Here is an 18,377-nt window from a genome sequence, read left to right as displayed (position 1 = left end):
TATGCTACAGAAAAAAATAACAAAATCAATTTAATGATTTAAAACATGCCATTAATAATAATGTTTACATAAAGATATTATTTATATTATGGGATGGTCACCAAATCAATGTATATAGTCGTAACGCCATATTTTATTAGTTAATACAAGAAAAACATTTTTAGCAATTTAAAATATATAAATTAAAAACCAAAAAAGTAACTTTTAAATCGGTAGATTGCCATTTTGTTTAGTTGGCCATTATTTTATACCTAACAATAACATAATTGTTGCGTAATAATAAATTTAGACACGTGATTAGTATAAACATGGCGCCAAATTGGTTTTGAATTACTGATAAAGCCGAATCATATTAAAATAAAAAAAATAAATCAGCTTTGGCATAAGATTTTAATGAACTTTGTTCTTTTAGAAAAAAACTATTGATTTTATTGTTTGAACAGGAGTCTATATCACACAAAAAGCAGTCGGATTTGCTTGATATAAGCATGACACACATACAATGTTTGGACTATGAAATAACTTAATATAACGAGTGTTGTAATGTTGACAATAGGTTTAATTATCGAAAAATAAAACTTTAATATGTAATGTACCTTTTATATTAAGGGCGGATTTTTAGCAAAAAATAATCATATTAAAGATTAACTATAAGCCAAGGCAAACAACCCGTTGCTGACTTAATATAACGAGTGTTGTAATGTTGACAATAGGTTTAATTATCGAAAAATAAAACTTTAATATGTAATGTACCTTTTATATTAAGGGCGGATTTTTAGCAAAAAATAATCATATTAAAGATTAACTATAAGCCAAGGCAAACAACCCGTTGCTGTTTATACAAGAGTTTAATTTTAGAAATTGGATTTTAAAACAAACAAAATGTTACTTTTCCTAAGCAATTTATTAACTAATGCCTAAGAAATGTATACACAGGAAATATACAGAGTTTACATATATAAAAAAATTATAAAAATTACATTGCATATATAGTGAAGCACAAACTAAACATTAACACAAAACATATGAATTCAAAAACTAACGAAAAAAAATTTCTAAGATAACAAATTAAAAAAAAGGCACTTTATATTACACTTAATATACAGTGATTTTAAGGTATAAATCAAAACAACAATTGTAATAATGTTTTTATTAAAACAAACAATTTGTATTTTCAACTATTAGACATTAATCATGCTATAAAACCAACCACAAAATAGAATTAAGCCAAAAATTTGAAAATTAGTTTGTTAAAGGTTATTAGCAACACAAAATGTATAAACAAAAAATTAATTCCAAAAACTTTTACAACGTGGTAGTATTAATATTCATCAAAATCATCATAATCGTCATAATAACTAAGAACGTCTTCTGATAGTTCCGGGCCAGTATTTATTGGTTCCGGGGCAGGAAAATCTTTATGTCTTTCTGCTAATCCAGCAACACCTTTTACGATTACCTGTTAAAAATGTATCATTATCACACAAGTAAAATAAGCCTAAATTTGCCTTGGTTTGATTTTTATTATCTTAATATACTAGAAACTTTAAGTAAGTGACTAATGTGAACTTGGTTTCAATCAGCATTTAAGCTTTATTTAGAAAAACAGATTCATTTAATTTTTTGGTATAGGAAAAACTCAAGCTAGCATGGTGAAACAAAACTTTTCTATAATGAATGTGTAAAAGAGGTTTTGTTAAACTGAAAGTAAATGATAAGGCTTTCAAGGCATAATAATTAAACTGTTAAACTAGTATATATATATATATATATCTTACTTCTTTGTTCCTCTCTCTTGCACTCCACAATAGTTCACATCTATCATAATCTACCCTACAACCTCTAAGATTAAGTTCACTTATTTTGGATAAACAAGTGCAGATAATTTGAATATGTTCTAAGGTGAGTTCATTGTCACTAACATTTAAATTTGGTATCTAAGACAAATTTGAATTTTAAATGATAAAAGAGTTGTAAATATATACAAAACACAAGTTAATTGCTTATCATTTTGCAGCATTATTTATAAATACAGTTACTAGGGGTAAAATTTATAGTTATATTAATGTGTACCTTTATGAATGAATTTTCATTTTGTCCAATCATTTTAAGAACTTCTTTCATAAATCGGTCTAAGCTACCATGAATAAATTGAAAGTGGAAAAAAATTTCAAAAGCTTTTGTGGCATTCTGAAGTACATAGGCAAGTGGTAAAACATCACTTGGCAGCAGTATAATTTGGTTAAAAATTAACTTTTCGGGAAGATCAGCAACAATTTTTTTTGTTAAACTTTTTAGACTTGCTTCTTTTAATAAGGAAAAACAATAAAGAATATCTGTGCCGTATTGTTCATAGTGAGAACCCTTCATAGAATTCTTCACGGAAATTTTAATTCTTTCTGTAACTGAATCAAGCAATAAGTCGTGTTTGACCCCCACATTTTCAACTTTTCCGAACATCAAGTCTAATTGATTTTGTGTGTCCATGTTACAAAACCCCCACATAAACTTACCTACTTTGTCAAAACGACTCTCTTCTAATCTGGATACAAAAAATTTGTATTTTTCAACAGGTAGAAAGTAAAACACATGAATAGCACAAAAGAACTCTTGCCAAGTTAAATGAGAAAAAAAACTACATTTGCTACATTCAAGAATTTTAACTTTAAGATTGGTTCCAGCAAAAACACCAGAACCAAGAAATGAATCCAACATTGAATCTGTAATACCAACATCTGTAAGATTTTTTGTAGTAAAAATGCTTTTTGCTGTTTTAGTTCCATTAAAAGCTAAATGAGCAAGTTTAATCAGCATGCCTAGTTCTTTTTTATCTCTCATATGCTCAGATTGCAAATAATGCTTAAGTGAACTCACCATTACATCGGTCATTGTTGTTAAATTTATTTGCTCATCTGTGTTTTCCTGCATGCGCTGGTTAACTGTATGCATGATAAGAATACAATTTACAGGAACATAACATAAGTTTAAAAGTGAAATTTCCTGTTCTAAGTGAGCCAAGGCTTTAACATATTTTTCTTCTCCACATATTTGCTTACACATGTCAACTTGTGCATCTTTGTCAAACCCAAGAATCTGAAGAATAAAAGGAGGTCTACAATCGGGATGAAGCTCAAACAGTTGAAGTGTACGAGAAGTAAAGAGCTTTGTAGCTTTTGGAAAAATTTTACCTGAAAGAATATTCTTAATAAAATATTCAGCAGAATTCTCAGAATATAAAGAACAAAAAGGAAACTTAGAAGAAAGATCAATTTTAGCTTCATCCAAACCATCAAAAATAAAACAACATTTAGAGGCAACAATGGAGTCTAGAAGTGTTTTTAAAGTGTTTGAATCCAGCTTTCCCCATTCCCAATTGCACCGACAACTTGTCACAAGAAATTCAATAAGATTGGTTTTCTTATCATAATCCACATAACGAAATTGAATATAAAAGATAAACTCAACACCTGGAAGAATGTCGCTATCACCCTGCATATTGTGAACAAGCATTTTAGTAAAAGTTGTTTTACCAATCCCCGCTTCCCCTGTCACCGCTATACAGTTTCCATTAAGTTCCATATATTCTTCCTCTGTTATTTTGGGTTTATTATACATAGTTTCAAATTCTTTTTTGGCTTTTTCTTTGCAACATTTAAATATTTCTTTCATGTTAACATTTCCTTTTTTGTGTGTCATAATTTCCGAATAATTTTTTACTCGAATTCTATTTGAACTTGAATAATAGGAATCAACTTGATAACTAGGTCCATCATATTGTGGTAAAGTAATTTCCTTTGATATTTGTAGTTGAACAGAATTAAGATTTTTGTTAACATCAATAACATTGGTAGCAATTGATTGATCCTGAAAATCTTCCAACTTCTTTTTAAAGTTTTGTTGAATTTCTGTTTCTAAAAATTAAAAATAAGTTATTAAGTCCCTTACAACTGACTAAATAGCTTTAGCATATTTACAAACCAACATGACTGAATGTAGTAACATGCTAATTTATAACTTTTTATGTTATTAGTTATAACTTACTTATTTTCTCAGCATTACTATCTAGCATTTTGCTGGAAGAACTGTGATGATGATGTTCATTAATAGTAACGTCGCAATCAATAAAATTTTTTTGTTGATTTTCATCTTGTTCGTTCGTTTTTTGCTTGGATTTTGATTCTGCTGTTAATGCTAAATCGACTGAAGACGACTTTTGATCGACTGAAGATGAATCAAACGGAATTCGATCTGGTCTAGAAAGGTAACTAAGCTTAGACCAAACGTTTCCCATTTTAAAAAAGCCTAACTACGCATATTCAAACTACACTTATCCAGGAGACGTCAAGTTCACAATAGAAAATGAAACCGTTTTTAACTCTGAGTCCTTGGTACCTCGCACCCGAAGCCGTTCTACTCACTAACGCCTACTTGCGGGTTAACAAAATAAGGTTTTAAACGAAAAAATCTCAAATTATGGTAAACTTTTTTCGTAAAGTCATATCTCTACGTCAACGTGGAACAAATGTTTAAAACAAACAAATAAATATTAAAACATTTAAAACGAATAAAATAAACAAAAAATAAAATCTACTTTTTTAAATAATAAACTGATAAATTGCTATTTTGTTTGGCCATTACTGTGAACGTCACAATAGAAAATAGTGTTGCGTAATACGTAACTTACTCACGTGATTAATTTTAGAATATGTTTATATGTGACGTCATACTGGTATAAGAACGGGTATTTAGAATTTATCAAAATGTTTACTGAATAGAAAAGAAACTTTTATTGAACTTATTTAACGAAAGTAAGGAGCAGAATCAGGAAGAAAAGTAAAATATGTTCAGTTTAGTTTTTAGCTTACTGTGAATCTTTTGAGTTTAAAATATTGACCAAATTTTTATTATGGTAGAAAATATAAAAGTGCTGAAATTAAATCTTTTAAACGTAACAACCTTTTTAATATCAAACAGAGTAAATAATAAATGAAGAATTTATTGCGAAGAACAGCAAACAACGCATAGCATTGCGTTGATATAAACTCCCTTTAAAAAATTATGCCTTAAAATATACTAAAATGAAGCTCGTAAGGCTAAAGTTAATCAATAACTAGCAACTTGCACAAGAATTAACATTTAAATTACAGTGTTTTAAAACAGAATACACGATTTATTTATTAAATGGCTTAAAACTATATAAAAACACCGAATATTTTAAACAAAATTAATTAATATTTTATTCAAATTTGATAACACATAAAAAAATTAACAAAAAGAAATTAAAAGATACAAATATGTTTTTATGCAAAATGCTGTGCTTTTTTGATTACGTAATAGCAATGATCATATAACCGGCAGCGTGGTGTAGTGATAAGAACTCTTGCTACACTACCATGAGGTCGTGGGTTTAATCCCCACTGATCTCAAGCTGTAGCGCCCTTGAGTAAGGCGCTATAAACGGTATGAACTCCTGCTGAGCCAGCACTTAATCAGCAGCATAATTACCGGGCAATTATAGTCTCTATAATATTCCAAACTGCCACAGGCAACTCGAGACTGGGTCGGAGTAACTTATGTTACTCTATGTTTAAGTCGCGCATTCGACTTTCCCACATCGAGGATAAAGATATATATACAAAAAAAAATATATATATAACCAATGATACGCAACTCTCTCGTTTTGCTCATTTTCATATCTTCCTGATCACGCTTCAGTGAAGTACAAAACATTTGGCGCCACTAATACAAAATCATATAAAAGTTCGTATTTTTTTATAGATTTTGGTAAGTTATTAATACATTTAATAAAATATGGCCACTTTTATTGACTTAATAAGTGATGTAGTATTTGTTTGTGTGGATGTTAAGACATAAGAGCAACTTTAATTATTTATAGAGGCTGACAAACGGGACCAGCCTTACCGGCCTGTTCTGAAAATATAGCTTTGCCAGCATGAACTAAACAAAAAGGGATTTGGACAGCCGATGATATTAAATTTTGGTGAAATAAAATTGGAGCATCTAGCAATTGCCTAACCTTAACTGCGACTAATTACTATGTTTCAACTTTTAATTCTTTTGTATCAGCGAACGCCTTGTTTTCTAAATTTAGTCGGGGATGGTATATCAACCATCCCCGACCTCTTTAGTTCACTTCTATCAAGAAAAGATGCCTTAGACCTAGAAAAAACTATTTGATAAATTTATTTTGATTCGTAAGTCCGAAAGTTGTAAAGAAAACAATCAAATTAATGTTGTCACTTTGGATGATCGGTATATTTTGGAGTATGTAGGCGGATATATTTTGCAGAAGTTAAAAAGAAAAACCAATGTTGATTTGTCTTTCTTGAAAATTTGTGTAACTCTAATAAGTTGTTTAGCAACAAGTTTTTAATAGGTGCATTAAACAACACCGACTTTGGTTCTTTAGTGATGCCTATTAATAAATTTTCAAATATATTGGTTGATTTTGAAAAAAAATTTAGAATATTTTACTCTCACAAAAACACCCTGACAAAAGTAATTCAGCAAGTTTATGTGCAGAAGTATTGGGATCTTCTCTGTTTAAACTGCACTGAGGCTAACATTTCAAGTGAACAAAATATTGTATCAAAGATTTGTCATTTTTTTATTAAAATTCGCTGTTACCAAAAGGCAAAAAAAAATAAATACGGCCTTTCAACTAAAAAAAGATCAAAATATCAGTCCACAAAAGTCCTTAAAATCATAACTTACACTTAGTGATCCAATGTTTTGATTGCGGGGAAGAGCCTCTGTCCTGCTCTAACAAATAAACCCCCGTAGCGTGATAGGCTTGGTGAAGGTAGCAGGACAAATCAAGTTTTATACTTGAGGCAAAAGGCTATTTATGATTGTGGTGTGCATAAAAAATAAGACAAACTTTGTATATAATTTCTTTACAGATATTTATTTTTTTAAATATATATATATACAGTTTTAAATACCTACAAATAATATGTCTCGTATGTGCTGGATTCCATTTTGCAGCAATCGTTCACCAGCATTTTCCCTTTTTCGAGTCCCATCGAAGCGTTTTTTACCTGCTGAAGGAGAGGAGGCAGTATGGGCTAAAAAATGGAAAATGTAATTGTTGGCATGCGTCAAGGCAAGCTTATTGAAAATATTTTCTGAAAAGACTGTTAAAATTTGTGAAATTCATTTGAAGTTGGAAGATATATATTGTGTATGTATAAAATTAAAGTTTTTTTTTTGGCTTCTTGCCCTTATCTTTAATTTTTTATGCAGTTGGAACTTCTAAACGCAAACACCTAAAAGTGAGTGCAATACCTTTGTTTTATCTTCCCAAGTGTCATAAATATATTAAGGAAGAAAGACAACCACCAAAGATTCGAGGAACCGGGTCTAAAGTGCAGTCTTTTGACCAGCTGAAAAGTGCAACATTGCCTGAAGGATGGGTAAAGGTCCTGGAAAATGATAGAGTTTTCTTTAACTTCAGTGATGGCTATGATCAGCTGCAATATCAAATAGTCATGTTAAAAAAAATAGATGTATCTGCCAGTTATTATGGATGGGGTGCCTTTTTAGATAGTCCACTGCGTAAGCTTGCAGTTAAGGAAATGGCAGTCCCAGAGTTATTTGATGAGGTTGGAAAATTTCAAATATGTAAAGGTTGTTCGAATGACCATCCATCTGGTATACTTCATTATACTACTAAGATGTCTGATCCCCATTCACCTTCCTTATCCTTTTGTCCCTTAGTTTCTACAATAGCAAAAAGGTAGTTAGTTTACATTGCTTATTTAAGATAGATATTTCTTGTCAGGTATAACAACAAATATTAGTACTAAGTTTCAAAATTATAATTTACCTATTTAACTAAAGGCAAAATGTATAGAGGTAATTCAAGTATTAGTACATAGGGCATCAAACTGCATGATGTTCATTGAAGTTGGAAATAGAAATGAAATTTGCAAAAATTGTAGTTTTTAAGATTTCTATAATCTTAAAAAGGAAAACCAAAAGAAAGTTTATTTAGATTTAAAAAAAGATACACCTGTTAAAAGTATAAGACCGAGTTTTAATCTTCCAACACGTATTGGAGCTTCAGTTAGGGAAAGGGATAATCAGTAAGGATTCATTGATATTTAAACACTAAAGTATATATAGCTTTTTACTGTTGCTTGATTTTTAGGCTATTTATTTAGTGGAAATTTTTCTGATAACATAAAATAAAACATAAATATAAATTTGCGTTTAATATCTTGATAATAGAATAGAAACCTTAAAATCTCAAGTGGAAAAGCTTCTTCAGCAACCAAACCATATTGCAGGTTGAAGAGGATATTGCAGATCTAAAACTAATAATGGAATCTGGTAAAGATATAGTTTTTTAGTCAATTTATTCAAGTGTATGTGATAAATATATCGAATAAATAAATTATCAAAAATATTAACTACCCCTAATTTAACTTAGCTTTTAAGAAGGGTGAAGTTAGTACCTTTAACACGCTCTTTTGGAAAGAGCAGCAAAGGTTAAACAGTATGTGCAAAAACGGAGAACGATACCATCCCGATAGCATTAAGTATGCTGGCAAAATGTTTTAAAACTTTACTGTAATAATAAGTATATTTTGTTTTTAGTGTATATTCCTAAAATTAAAAAAAGTTTCATTGTACCAAGCCATAATAAGATGTATTACATTTGTCTACTAAACTTACTTTCTGCACTAGGTTCTGTTTAAGCCTTGCTGCCAAAAGTAGAACAGCATACGAAGAGCTCAGAGACAGTAAAATTTTGCGCTTACCCAGTCTTTGCACTTTGTGTGATTATAGGTGCAAAAATTGTAGGATTTAGCATGCTAAAACGTTAATGTATATGCTTGATAAAACCATTTTTATAGTTGCTTAAAATTTAAATACTCAACTGTGCAGAAATGCTTTTAAATCTGCTCCTGGGATTCAGCAACATGTTCTTTCTGAGCTTCAGCATAAGGCTACAACAATGTTACCACACCAACGGTATATTGTTTTATCTATGGATGAAATGAAAAGTTTGTTACTAAATTAAATTAATACACTTTAAAACTTTAGTCCATTTAGGGCGAAGCCCCTTTTATATAATTAAACCAAATCATAACACCTATTTTATGCAAATATTTAATTTAGTAGCATTGTATATGACCATTCAAGTGATTCTATAATAGGGTTTGTGGATCTTGGTTCTGGTTGTCATGATGCAACAGAACAACCTGCATCACATGTTTTACAATTTTATGTAAGATCAATTTGTTGTAGCTTTTCTCGTCCATTCGCCTTTTTTACTTGTAATGATATTAAGGCGTCAGACTTAACAAGTTTATTTTGGGACGTAATTTCGGCTTTAACTGATTGCAAGTTGCTGATAGAGCTTCATCCAACAGAAGTATGTTCAAAAATTTAAATAACTTGAATTTGGAAGTTCCTTATAAATGTGTGAACATTTTCAAGCCAGAAATTCCAATTTTTTTAATAAGTGATCTACCACATCTTTTGAAAACAGCATGCAATAATGTCCGGTCCAGTAAATATGGAGGTACAAGACTGCTAACCGTTGATAATCACCGCATTCTTTGGGAACATTTCTGCAAAGTTCCTCATCTTTTTAAGTCTAAAGATTTGCGATGTTGTAAATTTGCAGACGCTCATTTTTCTTTGAAGAGTTATGAGGTGGTGATGAGATGGCAAGAAGTGCATGGTTTGCAGACCTGATGAATAAATGGTTTGATTTAATGAACACTCGAATTAACAAATCATATAACCAAGATCTTAACCCATATCGTTCACCAGACGATCCAAGGTTACACTGGCTTCTTGATCACTTTTTAGTCCAACTCGCTGAATGGAAAAGTAATTTGACAGGGCAAACTGCATCAGAGAAGGCTAAACAATTTTTGAGTGCACAAACGTATACTGGTTTAGTTATGTCCACAAAAGCAATGGTTCACCTTATTAGATTTGTTCTTAGTTCAAGTCCACCTAACACATATTTCATAACAAAACGAATTAATCAAGACCCTTTGGAGGCTTATTTTGACCATATGCGACAGCTAGGAAGGTGTAATGAAATGCCAGATGTCAAAGAATATTCCCAATTTGAAAATATAATAGTCCAAAAAAAACGTTAAAGCACTTAAGGGGTCAAGTGTAAAACACCGCACAGACTGGGAGGGTGGCTGTACTTCGTATTTTTTAGAGAAAATCCCTAAAAAAAAGAAAAAAACATAATTGTACATATATTTTCATGGCCTTGATGACCCAATGTCTTGATTGCGGGGAAGACCCTCTGTCCTGCTCTAACGAATAAACCCCCGTTGCATGATAAGCTTGGTGAAGGTAGCAGGACAGATCAAGTTTTATACTTGAGGCAAAAGGCTATTTTTATGCTAACCAGCCCACATACCTTATGGGTTATTAACTTTTATAAAATTATAAATAATCTACTGTAACTATAGTATGTCTCTACTTTTGGTAATATTGCAATTATTGGCAAAAGCTGGCTGTATTTACAAAAAAAGTGTGTTTTTGTGTTTTATACTATGCTTAACCCTATACTGAAGCATCAATGTTTTTGTCCTTCATTGAAGCGTTACATGGCAGACGTGCAATTTATTTCTCCTCATACAAGAGAATAAAAGAGAATAACAATGAAAAAAAAGAGTTGAGTATCATTGGTTATATGATCATTGGTAATAATAAGATAACATAAATGGGCCTACATATCAGTTATTTTTAATTTTCTTTACCACATCATTTAACACCAGTTATTTAATTAAAAAAAAACTTTAATGTAGAAGCTGGGTATCTGCAAATAATTATTGCACCTTTTTGCGTTTGGATTAGTTAAACAAGTTCCGGGAAATCCTCATGTTTATTTGGTAATCCTTCAACACCATAAATTTCCACCTTACATAAAAAGTTGAAAATGTAAAACGGTATTATGCTTTTATGTACAACTACTTTAGATGACATTATATTTGATCCTAATTTTTATTTAAAAAATATTTCTCACTTCTTTGTTGTTTCTTCTTGCAGCCCATAACTTAAAACAACCATCATAGTCTACTTCACAGTTATGAAGATCAATTTCAGTTATTTTGGGTAAACAATTGCAGATAATATCAATGTGTTCGGATAAAAGTTTATTTCCTTTTATGTTTAACATTTTTATCTGAAATAAAAACATTTATTTTATTAGGAAAGGTTTGACATAGGGTTTGCGTGGTGCATTTGAAACAATGTTTTAAAATGCCAGCTTAAATATGGCCTCAAGGGTGGTAAAATGTATCTAGCCAGTGTTCTTTATCAAATATTATTAATAAAAGTTTATCACTGTTGATTAATTACCTTTAAAAAATCAGTCTGAATTTCTCCAATTCCTTTAATAAGTTCTGTCATAAATCGATCAAAACTACCAGAAGTAAACCGTAGATGAATGTCAAGTTGCAAGGGTTTGGTAACACTTTTAAGTACATAAGTAAGTGAAGAAATATCACTTTGTTGTAAAGAGATCCCAAAAAACTTTAGGTTTTCGGGAAGTTTAGCAACAAACTTTATTGTAAAATCTTCTAAATTTGCTTCCTTTATTAAAGAAAAGCTCCGAAGAATTTTGTAGCTATCTTCATCATTACCTAAAGTAATACTACTCTGGGAAATTCGATTAAGAGCTGCATTAAGAAGCAAGTTATGTTTTTTTTTTGCATCATCAACTTTTTCCAACAATGTTTTTAATTGATCTTGTGTGTTAAGATTGCAAAAACCATACATAAACTTGCCAACTTTGTCAAAGCGACTCTTTTCTAATCTGGTAACAAAAAAATGATATTCTTCAAAACTAAGAAAGAAGAATACATGGATAGCACAAAAGAACTCTTGCCAAGTTAAATGGGAAAAAAACCTCTGTTTGCTTCCGTCAAGAATTTTAACTTTAAGATTGGTGCCGGCAAAAACAATAGAATCAAGAAAAGAATGTAACATTGAATCATTAATACCAACATTCTTAAGATCTTCTTTGGTAAAAATGCTTTTTACAGTTTTAGTTCCATTAAAAGCCAAATGAGCAAGTTTAGTCAACACTACCTGTTGTTCTTTGTCTCGCATATGCTCAGATTGAAGAAAATGCTTAAGGGAACTTACCATTACATCGGTCATTGTTGTCAAATTTACTTGCTCACCTGTGCTTTCCTGCATGCGCTGGTTAATGGTATGCATAATCAAGATGCAATTAACAGGAACATGACATAAGTTTAAAAGTGAAATTTCCTGCTCCAAGTGAGCCAAAGCGTTTTCATATCTTTCTTCCCCACATATTTGCTTGCACATGTCTATCTGGGCTTCTTTGCCAAACCCAAGAATTTGAAGAATAAAGAGAGGTTTACAATCAGGATGAAGCTCAAGTAACTGAAGTGTTCGAGAAGTGAAAAGCTTTGTAGCTTTGGAAAAAATCTTACCTGAAAGAATATTCTTAATAAAATTCTCAGCAGAATTTTTAGAATATAAAGAACAAAAAGGGGGCTCAGAAGAAAGATCAATTTTAGCTTCATCCAGTCCATCAAAGATAAAACAACAATTAGAAGCAACAATGGAGAGTACAAGTTCTTTTAAGGTATTTGAATCCAGCTTCCCCCATTCCCAATCACACTGACAACTTGTTACAAGAAATTCAATAAGATTGCTTTTTGTATCGTAATCCACATAACGAAGTTGAATGTAGAAAATAAACTCAACACCTGGAATTATGTTGTTATCACCCAGCAGTTTTTGAACAAGCATCTTCGTTAATGTTGTTTTTCCAATCCCAGCTTCCCCAGTAACGGCTATTCGATTTTTATGTAGATCCAAATATTCTTCTTCTGTTGTTTTTAAAGCTGAGGAAATTAATTCTGTTTTGTTGTTGTTTGTTCTATAAGTTTTTTTGAATTGTTGCTCTGCATTATTTTTGCAAAGTTTAAATATATCTTTCATTTCCACATTTCCACTTCTTTGTACTTTAACTTCAGAGTATCTTACTTGGATATTATTGGAATATGAAAAGTTGGTTTCAGCTCTATTACTTGGCACATCATATTGGGGTAATATAATTTCTTTTGATATTTGTAGTTGGACGGGTTTAAGACTTTTGTTAACATCAATCACATCTGTAGCTATTACATGATTGAGCTTTTTTATTTTTTTTAAAATACTTTTTTGGATTTCTGATTCTAAAAAGTAAAAAAATGTTTTTTTACTGTCTTTGGTTTATTAAAATTAACATTATATAGTTTAAGTTAAGGATGTACTTTAAGTATTTCACTAATAGTATAACTAGAAATAGTTTGGTAATTTGATATAATTTAAAATTTTAAAGTTATAAATTAAATTATAACTCACTTATTTTCTTAGTATTACTATCTGGCACTTTAGTTTGATAGTAATGATGATGGTGTTGTTCACTAAACTTAACATCGCAATTCATAAAAGTTTTTGGGGTTAAATCAACGGAAGATGACTGTTTGTCAACAGAGGATGAATTAACAGGACTTCTAAAGAGATAACTAAGATTAGACCAAGTATTTCCCATTTTTAAGGGTGCTTTAACTTTGCATGTAGAAACTTATGCCGAAAACGCTCAAGTTCACAATAGAAAATGTAACCATATTTAAACTTGAAGTTAGTGGCACAAGACACTTTATTTTTCATTTCAAAAAAATATTTTTATGCGATAATATATGATTATTATATATCAGTTATTACGTTTTATTTATATGGTAAAATTGTAATAGATTATTTAAAAAAAATAATCAGTTTTGTCAGTGTCTAGGTTTAAATTCTAAATAGCGCAATAGCATGGCTAACAACAAAATGTGTTTATTCAATTCATCTAAATTATGTTCAAAAACTACCTAACAACCTAAACTAACTTTCGTCAAATTTAAGTTCGGCTCCCGTTTCGAGTTAATTTTAGCAGTTTTGTATATTTTTAGTCATGTAATCGGATTACCCCGCCAATCAGTTTGTGGTAAGTACAAAGTTCGTACTGTTTATTACGCCTTACTCAAGAGGGCTACAACAGTTTTACGATCGATATTACCATATCACCTTTAGGTTTAGGTTTTTTAACTTCTTGAGCAAAAGAGGTTTTCGGATGTGTTTGAGTTATGGATAAAAAATCTATGATCAAAAGCTTAAAGTGAGGTATTGGTGCGGCTCTAACACGCAGCCGTTCTACTCTCTAACGCCTAGTTGCGGGTTAACAAAAAAGGGTTTTAAAAGGGGAAAATTCCAAAAAGGTGGTAAATTTTTATTGTTAAGTCATATATCTACGTAAACACGAAACAAATGTTTTGAATAAACAAATAAATATCAAAACATTTAAAAACGAATAAAATAAATAAAAAAAATCTACTTTTTTAAATAATGAACTGATACAACATCATTTTTTGGACCATTTATATAAGCGTCACAATGGCAAGTAATGTTGCGTAATAAATAATTTACTCACGTGATTAATTTTAAAATATGTTTATATTTGACGTCAAACTGGTATAAAAACGAGTATTTAGAATTTATCAAAATGTTCAGTAAATAGCAAAGAAACTAATTTTATTAAACTTATTTAACGAAAGTAAGGAGCAGAATGAGGAAGAAAAGTTCGATATATTCAGTTTAGTTTTTTTAGCTTACTGTGAATCTTTTGAGTTTAAAATATTGACCAAATTTTTAATATGGCATAAAATATAAAAGTGCTGGAGTTACAACCTTATTTAATATAAAAAGTAAATGATTAATTAGGAATTTATTGCACAGTAAAACGAACAACACATAGGATAATGTTGATTTAATCTGGTTTTGAAGAAATTATGGCACAAAATAAACAAAAATAAAGCTCGAAAGGTTACAGTTAACTAGTAACTAGCAACTAGTACAAATATTTAATAAAATGTACAACATATAATATATGAAAAAATTAGGCACGGAAAATATGTAAAAAATGATTAGTATGTGTATTAAAAAACCAACATACTAAATATTGCTACCGGTTAAACTACACATTTAAAAAATTTAACAATTACACTAGAATTAAAAAATAAATTACAGTGTTTTTTTAGAAAATGAAATATTTTAAATGATTATTTTATTTAATTGCACTATGTAAAACAAAATGCATACTAATTAAAACAAAATAATAACAAAAAAAATGGTATTGGGTTAGATTTTCAACTAAATAATTAGTAAACGTTTAAAGAGGGCAAACTAAAAAATGGCAATACGGACATAAGTTTTTAAGTCCTGAAAATAAGCTAAGCATCTTCTAATTACTATTGCATTTTTCTGCGTTAGGGTTTGGCAAAGGTTCTGAAAAATCCTTATGTTCACTTGGTAACCCTTCAACACCTTCTATGACCACTTTAGTCTGCAATGTTAAAAATATTACAAATATACAGCCTAATTTTTAAAGGTTATATTAAATCACAATTTATATTTCATAATATTTTTTACATTTTGTTCCATTCTTGCTATCCAAAACTTGTAACAGCCCTCATATCCTACTTCACATCCAGAAAGATCCATCTTAGTTATTTTAGATAAGCAACTGCAGATAATATCAACATGTTCTGAAGAAAGTTTATTTCCATAAAGATTCAATAATGATATCTAAAATAAAAAAAACAATTCAACATTAAAAAAAAGTTCACACAAAAAAAACTGTTTTTTTTTAAACATAATAACTAAAATACCACCTTCCTGAATAAGACCTTACGGCATGTTGACTTAGGCATCACAAACCAGTCTCCTTTTATATAATAGTAACAATAAAAAGTATAAACAAAAAAAACTGTTGGGTCAATTACCTTCAGAGCTGTACTAGTTTGTACAACTCCTCTAAGAAATTCTGTCATAAATCGATCTAAACTACCATAAAAAAACTGTGGTTGCAGTACCAGTTTCATAGGTTTGGAAACATTCTGAAGAACATAAGTGAGCGGTGAAATATCACTTGGTTGCAGAATTATTGTAGAAAAAAATAAACTCTCAGGAAGTTTTTTAACAAATATCTTTGTGAAGTCCTCAAAACTTGCTTCTTTAATTAAAGAAAAACATTGAAATACCTTTCTTCCATATTCAGGACTGAAACTGTCCATACTACCATCTCTATGCAAAAATTCCTTTCTTGTAATAACAGAGTTAAGTAGCAGGTTGAGTTTAAATTCCAAATCTTCAATTTCTTTAAACTCGGTTTTCATCTGGTTTTGTGTTTCCATGTTACATAACCCCCACATAAACTTGCCTACTTTGTCAAAACGACTCTCTTCCAATCTGGTAACAAAAAAATGAAATTCTTTTTTAGATAGAGTGTAGAACACGTGAATAGCACAAAACAGTTCTTGCCAAGTTAGATGAGAAAAGAACCTCTGTTTGCTTCCTTTAAGAATTTTAACTTTTAGATTGGTTCCAGCGAAAACACCAGATCCAAGAAAAGAATCCAATTTTGAATCACCAATACCAACATCTTGAAGATCTTTTGCAGTGAAAATGCTTTTTGCTGATGTGGTCCCTTTAAAAGCTAAATGAGCAAGTTTAGCTAGCATTTCCTGTTGTTCTTCCTTGTCTCGCATATGCTTGGATTGCAAAAAATGCATAAGAGAACTTACCATTACATCGGTCATTGTTGTTAAGTTGACCTGCTCATCTGTGTTTTCCTGCATGCGTTGGTTAACTGTTTGCATAATTAGAATACAATTTACAGGAACATGGCACAAGTTTAAAAGTGAAATTTCTTGCTTTAAATGAGCAAAAGCCTTCTCATATCTTTCTTCTCCACATATTTGCTTACACATGTTAATTTTTGCTTCTTCGTCAAACCCAAGAATTTGAAGAATAAAAGAAGGTCTACATTCGGTATTCAGCTCAAATAATTGCAGTGTGCGAGAAGTAAAAAGCTTTGTAGCTTTGGGAAAAATCTTACCTGAAAGAATATTCTTAATAAAATTCTCAGCAAAATTTTTAGAATATAAAGAACAAAAAGGGGGCTCAGAAATAAGATTAATTTTAGCTTCATCCAGTCCATCAAAGATAAAACAACATTTAGAGGCAATAATGAGGTCTAAAATTACTTCTAATGTTTTGGAATTAAGACTTTTCCATTTCCAATCACACTGACAACTTGTTACAAGAAATTCGATAAGATTGGTTTTCTTATCATAATCTACATACTGAAACTGAATGTAAAAGATAAACTCAGCATCTAGGATGTTGTTATTTTGTAACAATTTTTGAACAAGCATCTTTGTGAACGTTGTTTTACCAATTCCCGCTTCCCCTGTCACCGCAATTCGATTTCCATAAAGTTCCAAATATTCTTCCTCTGTTAATTTAGGATTTCTAATATTATTTTTATATTTTTCCTTAGCAACCTTATTGCAAAGTTTAAATATCTCATTTATTTCAACAGTTTCCATTTCTTGCAGTGTGACACCTTCATTATTTACTGCACTATATGATATGCGAGGAATAGGCCCATTAGGGACACCATACTTCACAGTTTTGTTTTTTAACTTATCATATTCTGATACAACTAATTTTTTTGATATTTGTAATTTAACTGGATTAAGACTTTGATCACGATTAATAACATCAGTGGCTATTGTTCGAACAAGTTCTTCTGATTTTTTTTTAACAATTTCGGAGATTTTGGATTCTAAAAAAATAAAACTTTTACAACCAACAAGCCAGATATTCGCTAAAGTTTAGCATAATAATATAAACTAGCAGGTTCATTGGTAGGTTTTATAGGAATAATTTTTAACTAGATATCCTAAAAACTTACAAAGCATAAACAGATAGAAATAAATTATTAAATATCTGAGTGCTATAATTCAAGATTTCAACTTACTTATGTTCACAGCAATAGCATTATAGTCTGGCGATTGATTTTCATTAATTGTGACATTACTATTTGTAATTAATATTGGCTGTTGGTCTGTATTTGGTTCGCTCATTTTTTACTTGTGATTGTGTTCTGTAAAACACCTTCCCTACTTGTGCCTAGCTAGTAGAACTTGGCCTACGTCACAGGTACATAGAAAAGTTACAACACAATGGTAAAAAAATTAATTACATAAGAAAAAAAAAAATTTAAAGTTTGCTTAATAAAATTGTTACAATTTTAGTTTCTTTTTTATTTATTGCTTACAATGAAACCCTATCTTAATGTCTGTTTTTTATATTTAACCAAGACTGTTAGGCTGATCTTAACTTAATGTTCTGTTGGTTTAAATTGACCAACAACTTACAGTCGATATTTAAATACTGAGTATGCTAGGTTAGTTACTCGCTCATGCCCACGTGCGGGTTTAAATTCAGTTTAAATTTTAAAATTT

General features: G+C 30.3%; 3 protein-coding genes and 1 pseudogene across 3 annotated transcripts; 1 reads left to right on the top strand and 3 right to left on the bottom strand.

Moving 5' to 3' along the window:
- Positions 1 to 1,321: 1,321 nt before the first annotated feature.
- LOC145749697 (uncharacterized) lies at positions 1,322 to 4,291 on the bottom strand. The gene is made up of 4 exons (XM_082565526.1): positions 4,042 to 4,291; positions 2,074 to 3,911; positions 1,779 to 1,937; positions 1,322 to 1,459 (listed from the first exon to the last, which is right to left on the bottom strand). Exons 1-4 carry the CDS (start codon positions 4,289 to 4,291, stop codon positions 1,322 to 1,324), a joined length of 2,385 nt encoding a protein of 794 aa, XP_082421652.1.
- A 2,804-nt stretch (positions 4,292 to 7,095) lies between these two features.
- Positions 7,096 to 9,729, top strand: LOC145749696 (uncharacterized; annotated as a pseudogene).
- Positions 9,607 to 13,576, bottom strand: LOC145749691 (NACHT, LRR and PYD domains-containing protein 3-like). Its single transcript, XM_082565520.1, has 5 exons — positions 13,387 to 13,576; positions 11,365 to 13,217; positions 11,030 to 11,188; positions 10,842 to 10,923; positions 9,607 to 10,222 (listed from the first exon to the last, which is right to left on the bottom strand). Exons 1-4 carry the CDS (start codon positions 13,574 to 13,576, stop codon positions 10,861 to 10,863), a joined length of 2,265 nt encoding a protein of 754 aa, XP_082421646.1. The 3' UTR covers positions 9,607 to 10,222; positions 10,842 to 10,860.
- A 1,635-nt stretch (positions 13,577 to 15,211) lies between these two features.
- Positions 15,212 to 17,996, bottom strand: LOC145749690 (uncharacterized). Its single transcript, XM_082565519.1, has 6 exons — positions 17,891 to 17,996; positions 16,408 to 17,695; positions 16,107 to 16,314; positions 15,849 to 15,962; positions 15,496 to 15,651; positions 15,212 to 15,409 (listed from the first exon to the last, which is right to left on the bottom strand). Exons 1-6 carry the CDS (start codon positions 17,994 to 17,996, stop codon positions 15,308 to 15,310), a joined length of 1,974 nt encoding a protein of 657 aa, XP_082421645.1. The 3' UTR covers positions 15,212 to 15,307.
- Between the last annotated feature and the right edge of the window lie 381 nt (positions 17,997 to 18,377).

Source organism: Corella eumyota, chromosome 4 (assembly GCF_963082875.1).
Source record: "Corella eumyota chromosome 4, kaCorEumy4.1, whole genome shotgun sequence".
Lineage (NCBI taxonomy): Eukaryota > Metazoa > Chordata > Ascidiacea > Phlebobranchia > Corellidae > Corella > Corella eumyota.
Note: the sequence above shows the minus strand (reverse complement) of the source record. Positions and strands in the feature narration are given on the sequence as shown.